This window comes from Bos taurus, chromosome 22 (assembly GCF_002263795.3).
Source record: "Bos taurus isolate L1 Dominette 01449 registration number 42190680 breed Hereford chromosome 22, ARS-UCD2.0, whole genome shotgun sequence".
Lineage (NCBI taxonomy): Eukaryota > Metazoa > Chordata > Mammalia > Artiodactyla > Bovidae > Bos > Bos taurus.
The window spans coordinates 60,256,993-60,276,930 of NC_037349.1; the positions used below are offsets into that span (position 1 = coordinate 60,256,993).

At 69.0% G+C, this 19,938-nt stretch overlaps 1 protein-coding gene and 1 long non-coding RNA gene across 4 annotated transcripts in view; one reads left to right on the plus strand and one right to left on the minus strand.

Annotated features, from left to right (window-relative positions):
* PLXNA1 (plexin A1) overlaps positions 1 to 19,938 on the minus strand; it is a 41,803-nt gene that overhangs the window by 18,690 nt on the left and 3,175 nt on the right. For all 3 annotated transcript variants that reach the window (XM_024983120.2, XM_059880143.1, XM_024983121.2), the window contains 12 exons: positions 16,115 to 17,363; positions 14,730 to 14,912; positions 7,907 to 8,047; positions 7,176 to 7,276; positions 6,850 to 6,973; positions 6,568 to 6,721; positions 6,271 to 6,370; positions 4,801 to 4,915; positions 2,158 to 2,358; positions 534 to 630; positions 271 to 464; positions 32 to 183 (listed from right to left, as the gene is read on the minus strand). In XM_024983120.2, the coding sequence (XP_024838888.1) occupies positions 32 to 183; positions 271 to 464; positions 534 to 630; positions 2,158 to 2,358; positions 4,801 to 4,915; positions 6,271 to 6,370; positions 6,568 to 6,721; positions 6,850 to 6,973; positions 7,176 to 7,276; positions 7,907 to 8,047; positions 14,730 to 14,912; positions 16,115 to 17,363 (2,811 nt within the window). The remainder of the gene's footprint in view (positions 1 to 31; positions 184 to 270; positions 465 to 533; positions 631 to 2,157; positions 2,359 to 4,800; positions 4,916 to 6,270; positions 6,371 to 6,567; positions 6,722 to 6,849; positions 6,974 to 7,175; positions 7,277 to 7,906; positions 8,048 to 14,729; positions 14,913 to 16,114; positions 17,364 to 19,938) is intronic.
* Positions 55 to 1,206, plus strand: LOC132343534 (uncharacterized). The gene is made up of 2 exons (XR_009492425.1): positions 55 to 139; positions 333 to 1,206. It is a non-coding gene; the product is annotated as an uncharacterized lncRNA (long non-coding RNA).

The window sequence follows — 19,938 nt, forward strand, 5'->3', positions numbered from 1 at the left end:
CCCATCCACCCTCTTGCCCCGCCCCACTCACTGCTCTGCGCTGATGTACTCGCTCTCCACCGGGCTGCATAGCACCTTGCCCACGCGCACGCCCAGCCGCACATCCTCGAAGCGCAGCCCCAGGTTCTCGCCCGTGATGGTGAGCCGCGTGCCGCCCTGCCGCGGGCCCGTCTCAGGGGACAGCTGTGGGAAGAGGGGACAGCTGGGGCGATGGCCGGGTGTCGGAGCCCCCCCACCGACCCCGGGCCACAGGCTTGGGGGCGCGCCTACCTTGAGGATCTTGGGATCGGCACAGCGGCTGCTGCCGTGGCGAGCGTGCATCCATTCGGCAGGCGAGTCTGCGGGGCAGTGAGGACGCAGGGAGCAGCGGCGCTCGGCCACGCACCAGCCGCACTCGAAGCGAGGGTCGGCCTTGAGGCAGAGGCCGCAGCTCTCCCGCAGGGCGGGACACTTGTACAGGTGGGCTGCAGAGAGGACAGGGGTCAGTGGCCGCCCGCAGGCCCGCCCCCCAGGCCGCCCTGCACCCGGCTCACCCTGGATATTCTGCGGGTTGTCGATGACGAAGTGGCCATTCCACACCACGGACAGGTTCACAGGCAGGTCGCTGACGTCGTTGCCCTCGTAGGAGTACTGCAGCGGCGGGAAGAGGGTCAGGCCACGCAGCCGGGCCTGCGTGTCCCTCGTGGCCACCTCCAGCACCAGCCACTGGTGGCAGGCCTGGCAGCACAGGGTCTGGGGGCCAATCTGCACCCCAACACCCAACATCCTCCCGCCCGTCCCGGCATCCATCCCCACCACACCCCCGCCCAAGCCAGCCGAGGGCCCAAGTGTCTGCCCCCATCCAGCCGCTCCTCTGCACATAGGCGGCTGCCACCCCCGCCCTCCAGCAGCCACAGGACCACAGCCTCCAGGGTGACCCCCACTAGGACGCCAGGACTCCCCCGCACTCCCTGGGCACACGTCAAGGACACTTCCTCATCTCCAGGCGGGCGCAACAAGCCCTCCCCTGGGACTGCCCTGAGTGTGACATATGTGTCCCTCGTGAGGGCTGCACCCCCCAAGCGCCCCCAGGCTGGGCTGGGCTCAGGGACACAGCCCTCCCGGGGAGCCCAGCTGTGTCCCACTTTCTCAGCTGAAGACTTGCGCTCTGTCCCAGAGCAATTCATCATCATCTTATCTGCAGGAATGTAATTGGATCCTATCAAACTCCCCGATGCTTTCTTTTCCCTTCACATGGGGCTGCAGGAAAGACAAATGTGGGCCTGGAGGGGTTGGGGGGGGGTGGTGGACAGAGGTGACAGAGGCCCAGGGATGGGGAGAAGAGACAGCGGGCTTGGGGAGGCACAGGGAGGAAGGGGAGCCAGAGTGAGAGACAGGCGGAGGGCGGGGCCCACAGAAGCCAAGGAGGCAGACAGAAAACGGGACTGGCCAGGCAGGCAGGCAGGCGTGGGGACCCTAGGCGCCAGCCGACGGCCAACCTGCCCTGAGACTATGCTGACCCCTGGGCCCCAGGCCCACCTGGCCAGGACAGAGCCAAGAAAAATGGACCCTGACTTCGGACCTCATGCCCCTCCCCTAGGTTCTGGGGGCCTGGCAGATGACCCAGAGGCACCCACCCACCACTCAGGGCCTTGACCCGTGCCAGGAGGCCCACTGCCGTCCTGAACAGATAGGGAGACCGCCTCAGGACCGCCAAGTCAGCCCTCTCCCCTCTCCCACAACGAGGTTCTAGCTCTGTGGACACCACCATCACTAAACTCATGGGATGCAATCCAAGGCCTTTGGAAGGTCACCCTGTCAGACGGGAGGCTCGAAGGGCGGCTGCCCACACCAGCCACCGTGCACGGCGGCCATGTCCTGACACAGGACATCTCAAAGGAGCTGGTGCTGTCTCCCTGACCTCGGCCCCCAGGGATGTCCCTTGTGCCCTGAGCCCACCCAGGCCCCTCACCCACGTCTGAGATGGACAGGCTCCCTCCGAGCATCAGGGCGGCTCTGGGAGTGGCCCCTGCGGCCTGCTCACCTGGGACCTCCCAGCTGAGGGGCTGGTGTGGCCTGAGGGGGTGACCGGGGCGCTCCCTGCACGGGGCCCTTTTGCTAAAGCAGAAACCCACAGCACAGGGTCCCCGCGGGCGCCCTGGCGCTGAGCGGACTCACTGAGGAGTTCTGGCACTGCAGGCTGGAGCTGTTGAAGCGCACGGCGCCGACGCGGGCCGGGCCCCCAGGGAGGTGGAACAGGCACTCGTACCCCCGCTGGCCCGACTGCGGCTGCGGCAGATTCCGGGCGGTCAGGGTGATGGGCTTCACCACGCCCACCGGCACGTAGATCTGGGTGGAGGGCAGGATCTGTGGGCAGTCCTGGGGGTACAAGGCTGCAGCTGAGGCTGGAGGCGGAGGGCGGCTGCACGGGGCCCGATCTAGCATCGCACGCCCACCCCACACACAGGCACGCCAGCGGCACACCACGACCTGGGCAGGCCTGCCCCTGGGACCCTCACCAGAGGGGCCCCATCTGGGAGCAGCCGACAGGCCCCTGAGGCAGAAGCAGGCACGAGCTCTCGGCCGGGGGCCCGGGGAGTAGGTAAAAATAGTCAGAGCGGGCAGAAAAACAGCCCGGCCCCCAGGGCCAGCGTTTCAGCAACAATAACTGATGCAACGGCCCGGCTTGCTTGCAGCAGCGCTGGTGCGGCCGTGGAGGAGCCGGAGCCGGCCCACGGGAGCCCCGCAGAAGGAGCTTTAAATAGAGACGCTGAAAACACGCAGCTCCCGAGGCGGCAGGGCTGGCTCTGCAGAGGTTCCCAGGGCCCCTGTGGGCACCGAGGGAGCAGGGCAGGCCTGGCAGGCTGACCCCTGGCTGGTTCTGCAGGTGCCCCGGGGGCCACCTGCACACGGGCACTGGCCGGCACGTGGGCACTGACTGGCACACTGGCTGGCGCGCAGGCACTGACAGGCACGCACGCGGGCACTGGCTGGCATGTGCGCGCTGATGGGCACACTGACTGGCACACGAGCACTGACTGGCACACTGGCTGGCACATGGGCACTGGCCAGCACGTGGGCAGACAGGCACACAGGCACTGGCCGGCACGTGGGTGCTGACGGCACACTCACTGGCATGCGGGCACTGGCCGGCAGAGCGTGTGGAGCTCAGGCCACAGCCCCACAGCAGCGGCCAGCAGGCACATGCCCACAGCAGCCAGCAGTGCCCAGCCCCCAGCCCGGGGCCCCCACTGCCCCTCCAGTGCTGTCAGGAGCCCCAGGGCCCCGCTCCCACCGTCCCCTACCTCACCCCCTCTGTGGCCAGGAGCCAAGTGCTGCTGCTGTCCCCCGGGGGTCTCAGGGCACAGACCACCCCCATCAGGCCAGAGCCTCGTTGTGGCCTTGGCCTCTCAGGACCCTGGCCCCAGAGAGGGGTCGGCTCGGGCCTGGCGCAAGCCCTTTGAGCGGCTGAGGCCAGGCTGGGGGCAGGCGAGCGGTGTGGACACGAGCCCTCCCCAGCCCCGTCCGGGTCCACACGCGAACGAGGGGCCACGACTGCTGCTGCCCGTCCGCTCACACAGACCAAGGGAGCGTCCGGACGATGGCCCTCCATCCTGCTGCTGGGGGCACCACAGTCACGGGCCTTGGCAGGGCACATGACCCTGGTGTGAAACCCCCCACGCCCCACTGCTGCGGAGGCTGGACGGGGGCAGTCCCGGGCCTGGGCATGGGCCACTCCCACAGCATGGCAGCCCTCTGTCAGGGGCTCCACATGAGACCCCCGCCAGGCCGCCTCCTCCCCACCATGCACTGGTGGCCCCCTTGAAGACAACTGAGCAGATGTGGAAGTGCAAGGACCCTGAGCCGCCATCGCAGGCAGGAAGGCGCTGGGGAGCTGGGACCCAGGCCCCCACGACCTGAGCACGCGCTGAGGGGAGGGGGGTCACCCTGGAAGCCAACCTGACACTCCTTAGGGACAGCCCCACGTGACCTGGGATCAGCTGAGAGGGGGCGTCCCTGAAGTCAGCCCACCTCCAACAGGCCCCTTGACCCCGATCGCCCCTGCCCCCACCCGGCCTGAGCAGGGTCTACACTGGCTGCTCTGTGTCCACAGCCAAGCCCAGACAGGCGCCCTGCTGGGGGACCCCTGGGGGGCACCCTCTGCAGAACAGCTCAGACAGGCAGTGTGATCAGGGCCGGCCTGTGAGGACCAGGGCCCCCCTCACACGTCATTATACGGCCAGCTGGCTCAGCCCACGGGCGGCCCCCAGGGCAGGCTGCACATCTGGGGCATCCACTCGCCCACTCCACCAGGTGCCCGCCTGCTCCCGGCTCCTTCCACCCGCTGCCAGCTTGTCCTGGACGTGCATCCTCACTGGGAAGTGGAAAAGCCAAGGCCCACGAGGCGCGGGGTGGGCGAGGGCAGCCAGGGCAGGTTCTGTGAGGGGTCCACACTGGCTCGTCCTCCTCCCTGGGCAAGTCCAGCCCCACCGCCCGGAACAAAGTCAGGGCTCTGCCCGGCCCCAGAGCTATCACCCCCAGTGACCGTCAAGGACCATGCGGCCTCACGGTGACTCCGGAGACCACCAGACACCTGCAACTCAGCCCAGCCCCCGTCCTCATGGAACTCCCTCCCCCCACCAGCATGCTGGACAGACGGCCCCTGCCCCCACTGTGCATGGACATGCCTTTGGCGTGTAGCCCCCAAGAGGTGACCCCCAGCCAACGCCACCGGCGACAGTCCCAGGCGGGACAGCCCTTCTGGCCAGCACCCCGCACACAGCTCCTCTGTGCCTCCAGCGCCAGCCCACAGCCCCGTACCTCGGACACGTTGACGCGGCCCTCCAGGAAGGAGCAGTCGGCGGCGCTGTGCGTGCACACGTGGCGGTACTTGCACCAGTGGCAGGGGAAGGAGCCGCTGACGCAGGACAGGCAGCTGCGGGAGACGCGGGCGGTGAGGCGGGGCCCCACCCACCCTGGGGCTGCGCCTCGCTGCCCAGAGCTGCTCACTGCCTGCCGGGGCTCCCCACCCCGCTCCCCCCACAGCCCCGTCAGACCCTCTCAAGGACAGAATCCTCTGAAGCCGGCACCAGGCCACTCGACTATCAACACTGAAAACGTATTTAGTGCAGCTGAGAGGCACATTCTTGTGTAATTTTTTTTTAATATATAGTTTTAGGGCTTCCCTGGTGGCTCAGACGATAAAGAATCTGCCTGCAATGTAGGAGATCCAGGTGTGATCCTTAGGTCGGGAAGATCCCCTGGAGGAAGGCATGGCAACCCACTCCAGTACTTTTGCCTGGAGAATCCCATGGACAGAGAAGCCTGGTGGGCTACAGTCCACGGGGTCACAGAGAGTCGGACACGACGGAGCAACTACTAGAGGCTTCTCTCGATTACCCGTCACCCAGCTGCACAGGGTGTCAGCCGCACCACTCGGGATCTTTGTGTGGCAGCATGCGGCGTCTAGTTCCCCGACCAGGGACCAAGCCCAGGCTCCTGCATTAAGAGCGTGGTGCTAACCACCGAACTACCAGGGGCGTCCTGAGAGGCATGTCTTAAATCCCACCTCTTCCTAATAAACTAAGATTTAAGCGTAGGTGGGACAGCCCCAGTGAAAGTTGGCTCCCTGACTGGAACAAGGCTCGCCGGGTGGGGGCCTGGACAGGCCACGGAACCCCGCCCTGAACCCTCAGCTGCAACTCCAGGGAGCCCATGGCTCGGCCTCCACACAGTGCCTCGCCCCCTCCCAGCCTCTGGAACACAGCCCCCACCCCAAAGATCCCAGCCTGCCCAGCACGGGGAGGCCGGACCTCGATGGAGGAGCAACACCTAGGCCCCCACTGGGCGCCCGTGAGCCGCCAGATGGGTGTCAGCCTGCGGGTTAGTCCGCAAAGACACAACTGAAAACCCAGGGCCTTGGCTCAAGGCTGACCCTGCCCAGGCTGGGCACCCTGCCCCACGTGCCCGGACCCAGGGGGACACACAGCCAGGCCCTCAGCGTCTCCCATCCTTCCTCTGAAGCCCCAGGAGAGCACCCATGGCCTGCCAGCCACGCCCCAGTGGCCCCCCAACCCCGGGGACCAGATCCTTCTGCCCCCAGGCGCCAGGTCCTGAGTGCCCACCCCTGGCCGGCCGTCTCCTGCCCAGACAAAGCAGCAGCGACCCCAGTGCCCTGCCTCACTCTGGTGCCCACCGCGCACAGGGGGTGAATCATTGCATCACACCCCCGCTGCCTCCTGAGCGCCGGGCGTCAGGCCTGAGAAGCTGCGAGTGGGGTGGGACACTCACGACTGGTGGACGCTACAGTTGTAGAAGACGAAGTCCACGGACGCGAATTTCTTGCCCGTCTCCTTGGACTTCAAGTAGAGCTTGACCACCCGCTGGTCTCCTGCGCAAGCAGCACAAGCCGGGTCACCAGGGCCCCACGTCGGCCCCGGGAGCCAGCGCAGGGCCTTGCCGAGGACCCTCCCCTCCACCAGGGGCCCAGCGCCCACCCCAGTGGGCGGGGACTGGCTGCAGTCTTTCCCCTGCCACCTTGCGCTGACCAAGGCCCCCCGCCTCGACTGGAGGGCCCCGCGGCCTCACCCTGGCCCCGCGTGATGGGCGCCACCTCCCGGGCCGAGGGGGTGCGGCAGTGGATCCGGCCGTCCTCCAGAACGCCCTCAGACTCAGTGAAGTCCTCGAAGGAGCAGTTGATGCCGGCCGAGAGGTCGGGCACGTTCCAGGCCTGCAGCACGAGCTGGGGGGTGGGGCAGGGGACAGGGTGAGCAGCCCAGGGGGACCCCCAGCCCGCCCCGGGCCCCGCCCCACCCAGGGCCCCGCCCACCCAGGGCTCCGCCCCGCCCCACCGCGGGCAGCCGCACTCACCGGAACCTGAGATGTAGTCACGGACACGTTGCGAGGCTGCACGCTTAGCTGCACGCACTGCAGCAGGTCAGCGGCGAAGCGCTGGGGCTCCGTGGCCCGCTCGCAGGCGTCCTGGCGGGAGCAGCTGCAGGCGGGGGCGTGGGCTGGGCTCGGGCAGGAGGCCAGAGGGGCTCCAGGCCACCCTGCACCCTGTCCTGGCCCGGGGGTGCTGGGCCTCCGACACTCGGTAGCTCACAGGATGCCCACCGCCCCCAACCGGACCCAGGGGAGTTAGCACTAGGCCAGGGCCTCCAGACTCTCCGCGAGGCTGCCTGGGCCAGACTCACATGCTGTGCAGGACACACCAGCCGCAGTGGGGGTCCCGGGACCCCAGGCACAGCTCACACGACGTGTACTGCACACAGCTCTCCACGGGCACCCGCGTCACCTGGCGGAGGACCCTTGAAGTCAGGCTCGCCCCCAGACACTGGGAGCCCCCGTCTCAGGCCCTCCTTGTGCCTCATCCACTCGAGGGTCACCCCAGTCCTGCCCAAGTCAGGCCACGCAGACCTGCCTCTCTGCAGACAGGAGCGGGCCCGGGAGACGGCTCTGTCCGTCCCGGGAGTCATCCGGTCCCTCCTGCCCTGCTGCGCCCCGACATTCCCGAGGGAGCCACAGGCCCCAGTCCTCAGCCGGGAGGTGGGTGGGCCTGCTCACCCCGACCTCGGCCGCTCCCAAGGCGGAGTGACAGCGGGGGCCAGGGCTGGGGGGCAAAGGAGGAGGCAGCTGCCAGGAGGGACAGAGGCCTGGCCTCACCTGCTGCTCCCGCTGCCAGGGGTCAGCAGGCGGGGCAGAGGGCAGCGGTGGGCTCCAGGCAGGCTGGGCAGAAGCAGCACAGCGCGTGGCCTGGAGGAAGCGGCCAGGCCAGAGCCAGGAGCCAGGGACCCCGGACGCTCCCCCTCCAACGCCAGCCCCCAGCCTGGAGGCATTCATCAGGCGTTCATCCCCAGGGGTGCCCAGTCGGTCAGGGAGGAGGTCCGGCGGGCTGGTGAGCCCCCCCAGCTCCTGGGGCGCCCACCTGCTTCTCTGTCATGGCATACAGGTACCGGCGGTCAGGGCTGAGCACCAGGTCACGCAGAATGGGGCTGCCCTCCTGGGCCACCACGCTCTCGTAGGCCAGCGCCGGGCGGCCGCCAGGGTTCGAGAGGTCCACCAGGATCTGTGGGGACGAGACCCACGCTGTGCGTGTGTGTCGGGGGGGTCTTCCTGCCCCAGCCCCTCCCAGAGGAGCCTGGCAGGACCACTGCACCTGGAGCACCTCGTCAGGCGGCGCAGACCACAGCCCAGGCGCGGGGGTCCCCAGGGGCAGACCAGCGCCGCCCGGCACCCGCCCCACCCCCGTCTCCAGGGCCACAGCCCAGGCAGGGGCCGCGGGCCAGGCCGGCGTCCCGGGGAAGGGCTGTTTGTGCGGAGGGGAGGAGACACGTGGATGTCCGGTGCAGATAGAGGGCCCCCCGCCTTGGGCAGGAGACTGAGGGGCTGCTCCAAGAGGGGGGCACCCCGGCTAGAAGGCAGGAGGGGCAGGCATGGCACCGGCGCTGAAAGGTATCCCAAGCCCCGAACAAGCTGGGCGCTAATCAGCCAGCTCTTCCCTGCTGCTCGCAAGGCTGCAAGTATTTTTAGCTGCTTTTACCAAACAAATGTATTTAATTAACAGCGAGAGACCCAAGGGGCTTTCCAGAGAGAGGACCCGTGGGGCAGCGTCCTGCCGGCTAGGTCCAGCCCGCAGGGCTGGCTCCGGGCTGGGGGCTCCTCCCAGGCCGCGTGGGGCCCTCGGCCCACCTCCACCGCAGCCCAGCAGCCCTGCTCCTTGCCCCTCATTCACAGGACGCGGCGGGGCGGGCCTGACTGGCCGGCAGACACCCCCGGCTCAGGCCAGCTCCCACGGGGGCGGGCGTCCCCGGGCGGAGGCCATGGGGCAGGGGGAGGGGAGGGAGGGATGGGGGTGGGGGGCCGCATTCCTGAGGGCCCGCGGCCCCCCCACATCCGCTCAGCTGCTGCCCCGCCAGGCGGGCGGGCTTAAGTCAAACCAGACCCGGAAGAGGCGAGTCCAGCTGGGCTGTGGGGGGGTTGGGGGGCCGGACTGGGCCTAGAGCTGCCCAAACAGCCTGGGGGAGCCAGGGCGGGGGGCCACAGCAGCCCAGCCTTCATCCCCCAGGCTGGGCCTGGAGGGGACCCCACAGGCAGCCCCAGGCCAAGGAGGCCAGGAGTCCGGCCTGTGCCCCAGCCCAGCCCAGACGTGCCCTGACTGTGCGGACTCTGCCTCAGTGTCCCCCCACCCCATCAGTGTCCCCCCCGACCCCTCAGCGTCCCCCCTGACCCCCTCAGTGTCCCCCCCGACCTCTCAGCATCCCCCCCTCGACCCCCTCAGCGTCCCCCCTCGACCCCCTCAGCGTCCCCCCCACATACCCTCAGTGTCCCCTCCACACACCCTCAGCATCCCCCTGTCCCCCATCCCACAGCCACTCAGGGACTAAATGACCCAGCAGATGGCGCCCGGGCGAGCAGGCCCCACAGCAAACCCCCAGAGCCAGCCAACCAGGCCGACAGGCCCAGGCTGGAATGCGGCCAGGCGGTGGGGAACTGCCGGCTGGAGGCAGGGCAGGGCGCCGGGGATGCAAAGGGCCCTTGCAGATGCACCGCCCACCCCCAGACCCCGGGGAGGCCTGCCTGGGCCTGGCCTGACTGACCACACCCGGACCTGGGCAGGGAGCCCTCGGGAGGGTGCTGAACCGGGCCAGTGTTGGGCCCCAGGCTCTCCCTGCAGACGCCCTGACCCTCCCCTCTCAGGGCAGAGAATACCGGCCGGGCTGTGGGTGAGGCCTGGGGGCGCCCACCCTGGGGGATGGGGGAGACACTGCAGGGAAGGCCCGCATGGGGGGGTGCACGCTGGAGCGGGGGTGGGGGCGCAGCCAGCCAGGTTCCGGAATGCCACCACCCCCAGGCCCACAGCCGCGGGCTGACCGACTCCAACAGGTGGCTGCCAACAGCTGCGGCCGGAGCGTGCCTGTCCAGCTGTCCACCCGCCAGGCGCCGTCCACCACCCACCTGCCGGCACGGGGCAGCCCCTGGCCCTTACACACGCGAGGCTGCCCCGTTTCTGGAGGGCGCAGAGCGCCGGGGGTGCTGGGGAGGCAGGTGCCCCCACACTGCGTGCTGGGCAACCCCCTGGCCAGGCTCAGCAGGGGCCCAGCCCACGGGTGCCAGTCAGGGCTTCTGGCCAGTCCTGGGGCCCGCACGAGCCGCCAGGGCTGATTTTAGGGCTGCCGGGCCCTGGAGCCCACAGAAAGGGAATCCCATGTCCCCCGACCTGCCCGAGAAGCCAGGAGCCGGGACCGCCAGTTGCACCTGGGGCAAAGCAGGGGAGGGGGTGGCCGGCCACCAGGGGAGCATTCCAGGGAGAAGGGGCGTGCGGGGCAGGCACGGGGCCAGCCAGCTGGCAGGACGGCAGGACACACACACCGCTGCCTCCAGCTGCCACCCGAGGGCCACCCGCTGGGGCAGCAGGCCTGCAGGAGCTCGGGGGAGACGGCCACACAGGCTGGCCCCATCCCAGTGTCCCGGCCGACAGGACCCCGGAGCCCAGGGCACAGCACAGGCAGGTCCTGCACAGGGACCCCGGCCCCGGGGCCCCTCCAGCCAGCTGACCCCACACCCCTCGCCATGAGGCCCTGGCCAGCGGCTGCGGGCAGGCAGCTGACGGCCCGGCCAGGTCAGCTGTCCGTCCAGCCCAGAGCCAACAAAGGGTCCATTCTCCGGGCCAAGGGCGGGCGGGGGCCCTGGGAGGACGTCTGGGCCATGCAGGCTGCTTGCCAAGGCCGGCACGCGCCCTCGCCGCCTGGAGGCAGGGGGCTGCCTGACTTGGCCCTCTCAGGAGGGGAAAGTGCCCTGTCCCGCCCAACCCAAGACAACCCGATTCCTTGCTATGAAGCGGGGGCACCCTGGCTGACCCCTCCTGGTCTCCAAGCAGAGGAAGAGGCAGTGGGCCGCGGGGCTGAGACCGCATGGGTGCCCTCCTCCTGTAGACGCTGGAGCCCAGCCTGCTCCCTGTCCCCAGGGGACAGCGGCCCCTGCTCCCCACCTCCCTGCTGGTCAGGCCTGAGGCCCCCGACAGGCCTGCTCCCGGACCTTTCCCACCCCTCACGGGCCACCTTGGCACCCCCTGCTCTGGCTGGGGGCTGCTCCAGGCCCCGGCCCGGTCCGTTCTCAGGAAGGCCAGAAGGAATCTGATACTGAAAAAGCAATTAGCGATTTCCTCTTGGTGGTAATTAGGTAATTAAAACAGGACTTGCAGGAGGCCTGAGGGCTGTACTTGGGCCAGACACACCTGGTGAGGTGGGAGCGGGGGCCCAGGAATCTCATGCTTCCTGTCCTCGATTCTCAACACACAGACTAGCCCACAAGCAGTGGTCCTCCCTGACCCTCGGTCTCCTCGTCTGACTGCAGACGACCCACGCACCGCACTGAGAAGTAACAACTTCACAGCTCCGACGGGGGTGGCGCGTGGAGGGGGGCCCCCCAAGGCTGAGCCCTGCAAGGGAGGAGGGGACAGCTGCCCGCAGAGTCCGCCCTCGGCTGTGGAGGCTGCACAGAGCTGGGATGGGGGCTGCAGAAGTTGCTGGGCCTCCTCTCACAGGCAGGGGCCACGGCCAGGGATGCCAAGGGCAGGCAGCGGTGACCATCTGGCCAGAGGTCCTTGCTGCAAGCCCTGCACCCATCCCCCTTGCAACAGCAGCTGACGCAGTGACCCTACTTTCCAGAACGACTGGGCGCCCCAGACCAGACCTCTGTGGTCTATGCTGCCCACCACAGGGTGCCAGAGATCTGTCTACCACGTGCAGGACAGGCCCAATCCCTCCCGCACGGCGAGGGCCCCTCTGACCTGTGAGCCCCCTGTTCCCACCCCCGGAACACCTCCCGCACCCCATCCTGCACAGGCCTGGCTATGAGGAGCACGGGCCCCACGGATGCTCACAGACGGTCAGCACAAGGCTGCAAGGCCTGCACTGGGGCCCCGCGGAGGGGCTGCCGGACCACCCTGGAGGGAGGGTCCCCCCACAGCCACCCAGCTTTCAGGGTCTCCCAGGTTCAGCATCCTGGGGCGGGGAGCAGGTGCTGCCACCTTTCCCAGAGCAGCTTCTGGAGACAAGGCCCCTGGAGAGGAAGGGGCGTTCCTGTCCCAGCGGCCCACGGTGGGTTCTCCCCGGGGGTGTGGGCCTGGAGAGGAAGGGGCGTTCCTGTCCCAGCGGCCCACGGTGGGTTCTCCCCGGGGGTGTGGGGCAGGGGCCAGGGCTGCCAGGGGATGCAGCGGTGGCCCCTCCACCCTGAAGGACCCCTGCAGCAGGGCTCGGCTGTGTCCCTGCCTGGCCCTGGCCCCACAGCCCCGGGAGGACAGGTGCCCCCCCCGGCCCACATCGTGGCTGGGGAGGGTGGGGGGCACCCCTGGCAGGAGTCCAGGGCCGGAGGCCCCCCCACCTGCCTCGGGCACCTGGGCCAACTCGAGGACTCCTGGTGGGTCTGGAGATGAGCAGGAGGGGACGGGGTGGGGGGTGGGGGCAGGTGCAGGCAGGGCGCGGGGAGGGCGGGGACCCAGGGGCACCCCAGCCAGCCCATGGCAGCTCCTGTTGGCAGCTCTTCAGTTAATAGGCTGCAATTTTACACAACGCCGTTTGGAGGTGGCCCGGAGCCAGCCGCGTCCCCAGAGCTCCCGGAGTCGCTGTTTAAAGCTCAGGAAGGACCAGCTGTGGGGAGGACGGGGCGTGTCCATCTCAGCGCAGCAGGCCGGGCAGAGGCGGGGAGGGGCCCCAGGCCCGGGCTCTGGGAATGCGGGGAGACAGGGCGGGGGGCCAGGCCTGCACTGAACCCCAGGCCCGGCCCTCCCAGACCCAGAGGAGGGAACTGGGAGCCTGTGGGGACGGGCACAGCTGGCCAACGGGCCCTGGACCACGGCCACCTCCACCCCCAGGCCCGATCAGGACGACGCGGGAGGGGCCAGGCAGGGGCAGGAATTAGGAATGTGCAGCCAAAGGCCAGGTCAGCGAGAGGCGGGCGGCCGGGAGCAGAGCCCCTTGAGGGGGTCGAGGCTGGAGGCCTCAGGTGGGAACTGCAGGTCAAGGAGCCGGCGGGTGCAGGGACAGAGGGCCAGGCCCAGCATGGGGACGAGAAGCCCCTTCCCCCACGCCCAGGCAGCCCCAGCCCCGGCGGGGACGGGGAGGCTGAGAGAGAGGCCCCCCGAAGGTGCACGCTGGTCCACGCAGGCACGTGGGGGTCATGCCTCCACGACAGACCCCCCGACCAGCCCAACTCGCAGCCCTGGGTGCAGCCAGACCCCACACCCTCAGGAAGGCCGCCATCCGTCCCGCGTGGAACACAAGGCCAGCAGGGCCACAGTGGGCAACTGGCCCCGGAAGGTGGGGAGGGAGTGCAGCCGGGGGCCTCAGCTATCACCTCCTTGCTCCTGACGTGGGACCTGCTTATGGGGTCCTGCCGCTCTGAGAGCCACCTCGGGGCCTCAGGTTCCCTCAGCGGGACGGGGGCAAGGGGTGAGGCCGGGACGCAGCAGAGGGAGGCAGGACTGGACCAACCTGTCCTCCCAGCCTCACGGGGTGGCCTTTGAGCAAAGTCGCTGCCTGGCCAGCTGCCCACCAGCTCACCGGCCACCAGGAGGGGCCCCTCTGCCCCAGATGCTAGCCTTCTGCCAGGCGATGAGCTTGAGGGCCCTGCAGGAATGAGTTCCTGAGGCTTAACCCACAGCCCCACACCAGCTGGGCTCCTGTGGCAGAGGGCAAAGACGGCTCCCCAGGGTGTCCCCACGGGGTCTGTGGGCCCTCTCCGCTGACCCCCCAGCCCAGGACAGCAGGCAGAACCCTGCTGGAGGCCCCCCCAGGTAGGGCCAGGACAGGGGGTCACGGGGTGGGCCTGCCACCCCGCACCGACCCCACAGTGCCACAGGCAGGACCCCGCAGCACCCAGCACGGGGTGCCCTCGGCACAGCCCCCAGGGCCCAAGGCCCACGGCTCCTTCCACGGGTGGAAAAGCCGGCGCTGGGAGAGGGCCTTGCCCAGAGGCCACAGAGCCAGCAGACCGCACGTGGTAGGGACCAGGGACCTGCCCGCCCCCTAGGCCTGGGTACCAGGGCTGAGCAAGCAGAGTCAGGGCCCAGCCCCCACCCGGAGCCCCGGGCCAAGCTGGGTCAGCAGGCAGCCTCCGCCAGCTGTTATTTCATCCACCAGCCCCACCCCTGTGCTGACCCTCCGGCCCCCAGGAGCTACGCCCACGGCAGCCAGCCCTCCCCGGGCGGGTCCCTACCCACCCAGCCAGCCAATGCTGACGCCGGGGCTGCTGCCACCCCAGGATGCCCACCCCCGCCCGGCCCTCGCCCCCACCCCCGCCCTGCGCACCCCCAGGCTGGGCCCGTGGAGGGGCCAGGGAGCTGCCCCCTCGATAGGGCACCCCAACAGGCTCACTGTAGCCAGGGGCGGGCGGGCAGCCAGCCTCACCCTGCCCTTGGCCCTGTGTCTCTGGGCAGAGTGCTGCCTCGGCGACACCCGATCCCAGGGGGGGCGGGGGTGGAGGGGGCCGCCCGGCTGGCCCTGCCCCCGCCCCCACGGTCTTCTGGAGGTCACCTCCGTGGGTGGGCAGGCCTGTAGGCCAACAGGCCCTGTCAGCCTTAAGCTGCCATAGGCCTGACCCGCCCCGAGGCCCAGCCCGGACCTCGACACGTGCTGAACGCAGGAGCGCCCAGGGAGCGCGAGGAGACAACGGTCCCGGGGACTGGGGCCCCCTCTGCACCAGGACACGTGGAACAGGCGCTGGCGCCCCGGCAATGACCCTGTGCTGACCTTGCGGATGCGGCCGCTGCGCGTGCCCACGAACACCACTGTGCGGCCCCGGTAGTCATAGGCGGCCACGGCGGTCAGGCCGTCATCTTTGTCCACGAATAGGGGCGTCCCCTCGATGGTGACCGTGCCGCCCAGGGGCTGGTTGAAGTCCTGCCCGCAGAAGTCGTCGTCAATCTGCAGGGGCTGGAGAAGGAGGCGGGGGGTGAGGCCCAGGCCATCCCGCGGGGAGACGCTGCGGCCGTGCGGGGCTGGGGATGGCCGGCACAGCTGCGGTTGGTCGTGGGGAGACGGAGGCCCTGGTTGCTGCTTGAGCAGCAGGAGCCCGGGGTGAAGGGCACCTCTCACGCCCACCAGGCCCAGGCCCCGCCCCCCACCACGGGGGCACAGGGAGCCGTGAGGGGCACACAGGTGCGTGCCAGGGGCACGTGGGGAGCTGGGGTGGTTCACTCAGGACAGGATGCGGGGTGACACCTAATAGGCAGCGGGAGGGGCCGGCTGCGAGGAGGCGTCTGCAGGGGAAGGAAGCAATCGATGGTGCAGGTTCCGGAGCCGGGCGGGGAGGGCAGGCGAGGGGACGGGTCAGGCAGCTCCAGGCCGGCTGAGGTTTGTGGGGGGTGGGGGCGGGGCGGGTCCAGGATGCTGGCTGGGGGCCGAGGTGGGAGGGACCAGGGCAGATGGGAGGAGCGGTGGGGGCCGTGCCCAAGAAGGGGGTGCACATGGAGCACACAGGGGCCGCAGCGAGGCACCCGCCAGCAGTCTCCCGCCGCACTGAGGAGGCCCGACGCTCCCCGGCCAGAGACGGGCGGGCTTTCCCGGGGCCACCAGGAGCCCCGGGCAGCAGAGGCGCCGGAGGCCCTCCGAACAAGCCCTTACCCCCTACGAGTCTGGGGTCTCCAGTGGAAGACCGTCCTTTCTGGGGGAGGGCAACAGACACTCCTCAAAAAGCAGCTGGCCCCGTCAGGGCCTAGAGACAGGACATACAGTGCAGGCCAATGGGCACTGAGCGGCCCCCAGCTTCTTGCCCTCCCAGGTGAGGCGCACAGCCAGGCACCAGGGCAGCAGAGAGCAGAGCCTCCAGACGGCACCCTGAGAGGGGATGTGCCTGCTGCCCGCCTGACCCTGGTCTGGCCCCAGCTCGCCCTTTACTGGCCACGTACCCTGGACATCACCTCACTTCTCAGTGACCTCATCTGTGAAAAGAGACAAGGCCCGGCCAGCCAGAGCCCAGAACAGTGCTAGGCACGAGGGCGGGGGCTCTGTCCACGGCCGCAAGGGCACACGGACACGGTCACATCACCTGTTTTCTCAAGGGATGGGCCGGCCGCAGCACCGACCCGGGAGACGGCCGTGCTTCGTGCTCCGGGCCAGCGGGGCGGGGTGCTCACCGAGTTGATGCAGCCCAGCTCCTTGTTGAGCAGCCAGGGCAGCGAGAGCTTGCCCTCACCACGATAGCAGGACTGGATGCGTGCCTTGATCTTCTCCTTGATGGCCCTGAGCGTGAAGAGGCAGAGCACCGACTCCCGCGGCGGCTTTACGCGGTTCTTCTGGCCCTGGGCGAACACGGTGAACAGCACGTCCTCGTCCTCAGCCAGGCCCAGCTGGCGGGCCAGGGCCCGGCCCGGCCGGCTCAGGTAGGCGTCCTGCACCAGGCGGTACTCCACGCCCGCCTGCTCGCAGCCGATGGGGAACTCCACGTAGGAGTAGAACTTGGGGTCGTCCACGCACAGCCGCACGATCTTGGACGTGAAGAAGTGCTCACCAGCAGCGTCGGGCGAGGTCAGCTGCGTGTCCAGCTGCAGCGTGAGGTAGTACACAAAGTGCTCGCTGCGGAAGCTGTACACGTAGTAGATGTCGAAGGCCGGGAACTTGGACAGCGTGTCCGAGGGGATCTTGAGCTGCGAGGACACAAACTCGTCCTGGTACACGAAGCCAAACATCTCCGCGTCCTCCTCGTTGGCCATGAGCCGGCGGCTGGACAGCGTGGGGAAGTACTCGGACTTGCCGTCGATGGGCGTGCCCACAAAGAGCTTGGCCTGCGCCTGGCCGGGCGGCCCAGCGATCAGCACGCCGGCCATGCTGCCCGCCTCGCGCACGCCCGACAGGTAGTGCTCCTTGCGGTGGTGCGGCTCGCCCAGCTTGAAGAGGTCGTCCAGGCGCAGGAACTGGCAGATGCCTTGGGAGGCGCTGCCGCAGGCCAGCAGGCGGTTGGCGGGCTGGTCGAGCAGCAGCAGTTTGTTGACGTTGTCGGTGCTGCCCAGGCCGTGCGGGCAGGACTGCACGCTGGGCGGCGGGTAGCACTTCTCGTTATCCTCCACCGGGCCCGTCACGTGCGCCCGCAGCAGCGTCAGGTTCCCCGACAGCTTGTAGATGCGGTTCACAGCGCCCACGTACACCTCGCCTGTCTGCTCGTGGACCACCAGGTGGGTCAGCGCCCAGTCGCTGGCAGTGAAGGTGCGGAAAGGGGGCTGCGGACCCCCGCCCGCCTGGGGTGCACCCCCCAGGAGGAGCAGCAGCAGGATCAGCAGCAGCAGCAGCGGAGCCCGCGGGCTCAGACGTGGCAGCAGCATGACGGGCCGGGGCCTCGGGCCAAGGCGCTCAGGTCCTGCGGGGCCACGCATCATAGGAGCCTCAGCCCTGCAGGGACGAGGGATAGGGCGTGTCACCTGTGCCATCACCGAGCTCCAGTGCCCATCCTCCGCTAGGATGTCCCACTCGTGGGGCGCGGCCTGACCCTCCGGGAGTCGCCAGAGGGGCAAGGGAGAGCCCTTCCCCGCCTGGAGCCCCGGGAGCAGCTATACTGAGCCCCACACCCCAACAGGCAGCGCGGGCCATGCGAACTCCACCGCTGCCCGGTCCGTGGCCGGGCGGAGAAGACAGGGACCCAGGACCAGGAGGTGGGTGACAGACCTGGGCTTGCCCACGTCCCCCAGGGAGCAAGGCTCCTGGCTCCAAGCTCCCATGGTGGTGACCACCTCTCTGCCCAAGCGCCTTGTGGGCTGGACAGTGCTGCTCACAGGTAGTAGAGAACACTCGTGTGGTCCCTGCAGAAGGCGGGGCTCCTCGCAGCCATCTGGCCCCATCTCCTCCCGCATCTGGCCCCGCCCCCAGCCCTGCTCTCAGAGACCCCGCCCCATCCCCGCCCACCTACCCCCGCCCCGCCCCCACACTGCTCTCAGAGACCACGCCCCCGAACCTCGCCCCGCCCCCAGCCCTGCTCACTAAGAGCCCGGCTCCGTCCCCGGCCCCGCCCCCTTCTCTGAGACGGTTCCCCCAGCAGCGGGGTGGCACGCACCTCCCATCCCCAGCCAATGCCCCGGCCCTGCCTCCTCGCAAACAATCTCATCTCCCCACAGCCCGGCAGCTGGCAGCCACACTCCAGGTTACGTGTAGCTTCTGGGGCCCGCAGCCACGTGGTTGACCGGGTCGCCGGCCAGGGTCTCCCCGTCTGTGCAGTGCTGACCACGAGGCTCCTCTCCCAGGTGACAGCAAGCAGGCCGGGGTGCCTAGTCAGGGTCCCGCCTCAGCTGTCCCCGGACCTGCGGGCTGAGGGCAGCAGCCACGAGCTCTCCAGCTGTCTGTCACCTCTGTAGTCTGAGGCCCGAGCTGTCCCCAGACACTGTCCCCACCAGCACCAGAGCTGCCTAAACCCCAGAGGCCAGCCCAGGACCCGCCCATGTGAGTGAGTGACTGGGCCCTGCTGCCCACCCCAGCCTCACTCCCCACACCCTCTTCCCTTCGGGGATGCTGAGCCTCGAGAACTGAGGGGTGGGGGTGCTGGTCAGCACTCCACGGGTGACGGGTGGGGGCCTGAGGGGGGATGCTGAGCCCCCAGAAAGGGGGGGAGCTCTGGCCAGCGTCCCACAGGAAGGGCACCAGGCACTGTTGCCGCAGGACCCTGCCCACAGGCTGTGAGCTACCCCCTCACTCCCTGCCCAGACATCCCCAACAACTATGGCCGCCAGGGACCTCCCAGGCGGCAGGGAGAGGATTCCTCAGCCCCTGCCTCCAGCTCAGGAGCCCAGGGCAGAGCAGAACTGGAGAACAGGCTCCTGAGGACTCGGCAGGGCCTGGGCTGAGTGCTTACGAACTCCAAAGAAAACATGAATCACTCACGGTGTATCAGTTCAAAGCAGGCCTGCAATTACCCGGGGCTGGGCTCTCCCCTCCTCCGGGTAATTATACACGTCCTAATGCAATTACGGGCCCTACTTTTTATATTAAACAGGAGGGACCCAGCTGAAGAAGCGCCATCCAAACGCCAGCCTGGCTGGGGGCCTGCTGCCCCTCCCCCAGCAGGGCTGCCCAGAGGACCAGTCAGGGGTACGGGGCTGCAGCCAGCAAAAGGGGGCGTCCAGACCACCCCCTCACAGGGGCCACTAAAGACAGCTGGGGACTCCCCCTACCCGCGAGGAACGGGGCCGTGGCTCAGATAGACCCAAGGTCACCCAGCTAGTTGTGCACACTCCTACGGAGACCTGGACTCCCACGGGCCTCTGCTCTGCCCAGGAAAAAATGCATTCATTCCAGAGCGGCTGCTGGGGAGGGCCATGCCGGCCGGGGGGAGGGGAGCCCTGACAGATGCGAGCTCTGGGCCCACGCTGGGGTCTGGGGAGGCCCTTCCACCTGCTGGTCAAGGACCAGGCCCGACGCTGGCGGGGGAGGGGCACCCCGGGCGCAGAGCAGCAGGAGCAAAGGCCGGGGTGGAACCTGCTGGACCGCGCAGAGGGCAGAGAGGGTGCCCGCAGCACCAATCAGAGCCAGGCCGGGAGGGAGAAGCTGCCCGGGGCACAGGGCTGGGTGTGCCGACGGGAGGTGAGCAGGGCAGGGAGCGGCCCGGCGGCCTCCACGCCCGCACAGGACCGGCTCAGCCATCCGCCAGGGCGTGGAGAGCGCGCCGCCCGCTTCTCTGCCGGCCCGCGGCCACCGCCGCTCCGCGCCCTGAGAAACAAAGGCCCTCAGAGGCTTCTTCCCAGAGGGACGGCCCCAATCTCCCCCACCCCACTGGCCAACTCCCCAGCCACATTTGGACCCTGGCGGAACTCGGACAGCTTGAGGCATGGGGGACGTAGAAGACACGGCGTCCTACCCAGGGGTGCCTTGTCGGTCAGAGCCGGAGCCAAGAGCTGCCCCGTCACCCCACCTCCCCCACACAGGCTCCCGGAGGTGGTCCCAAGCCGCCTGCTCCCCTCCAGGCCTGTCTGAGGGGGCC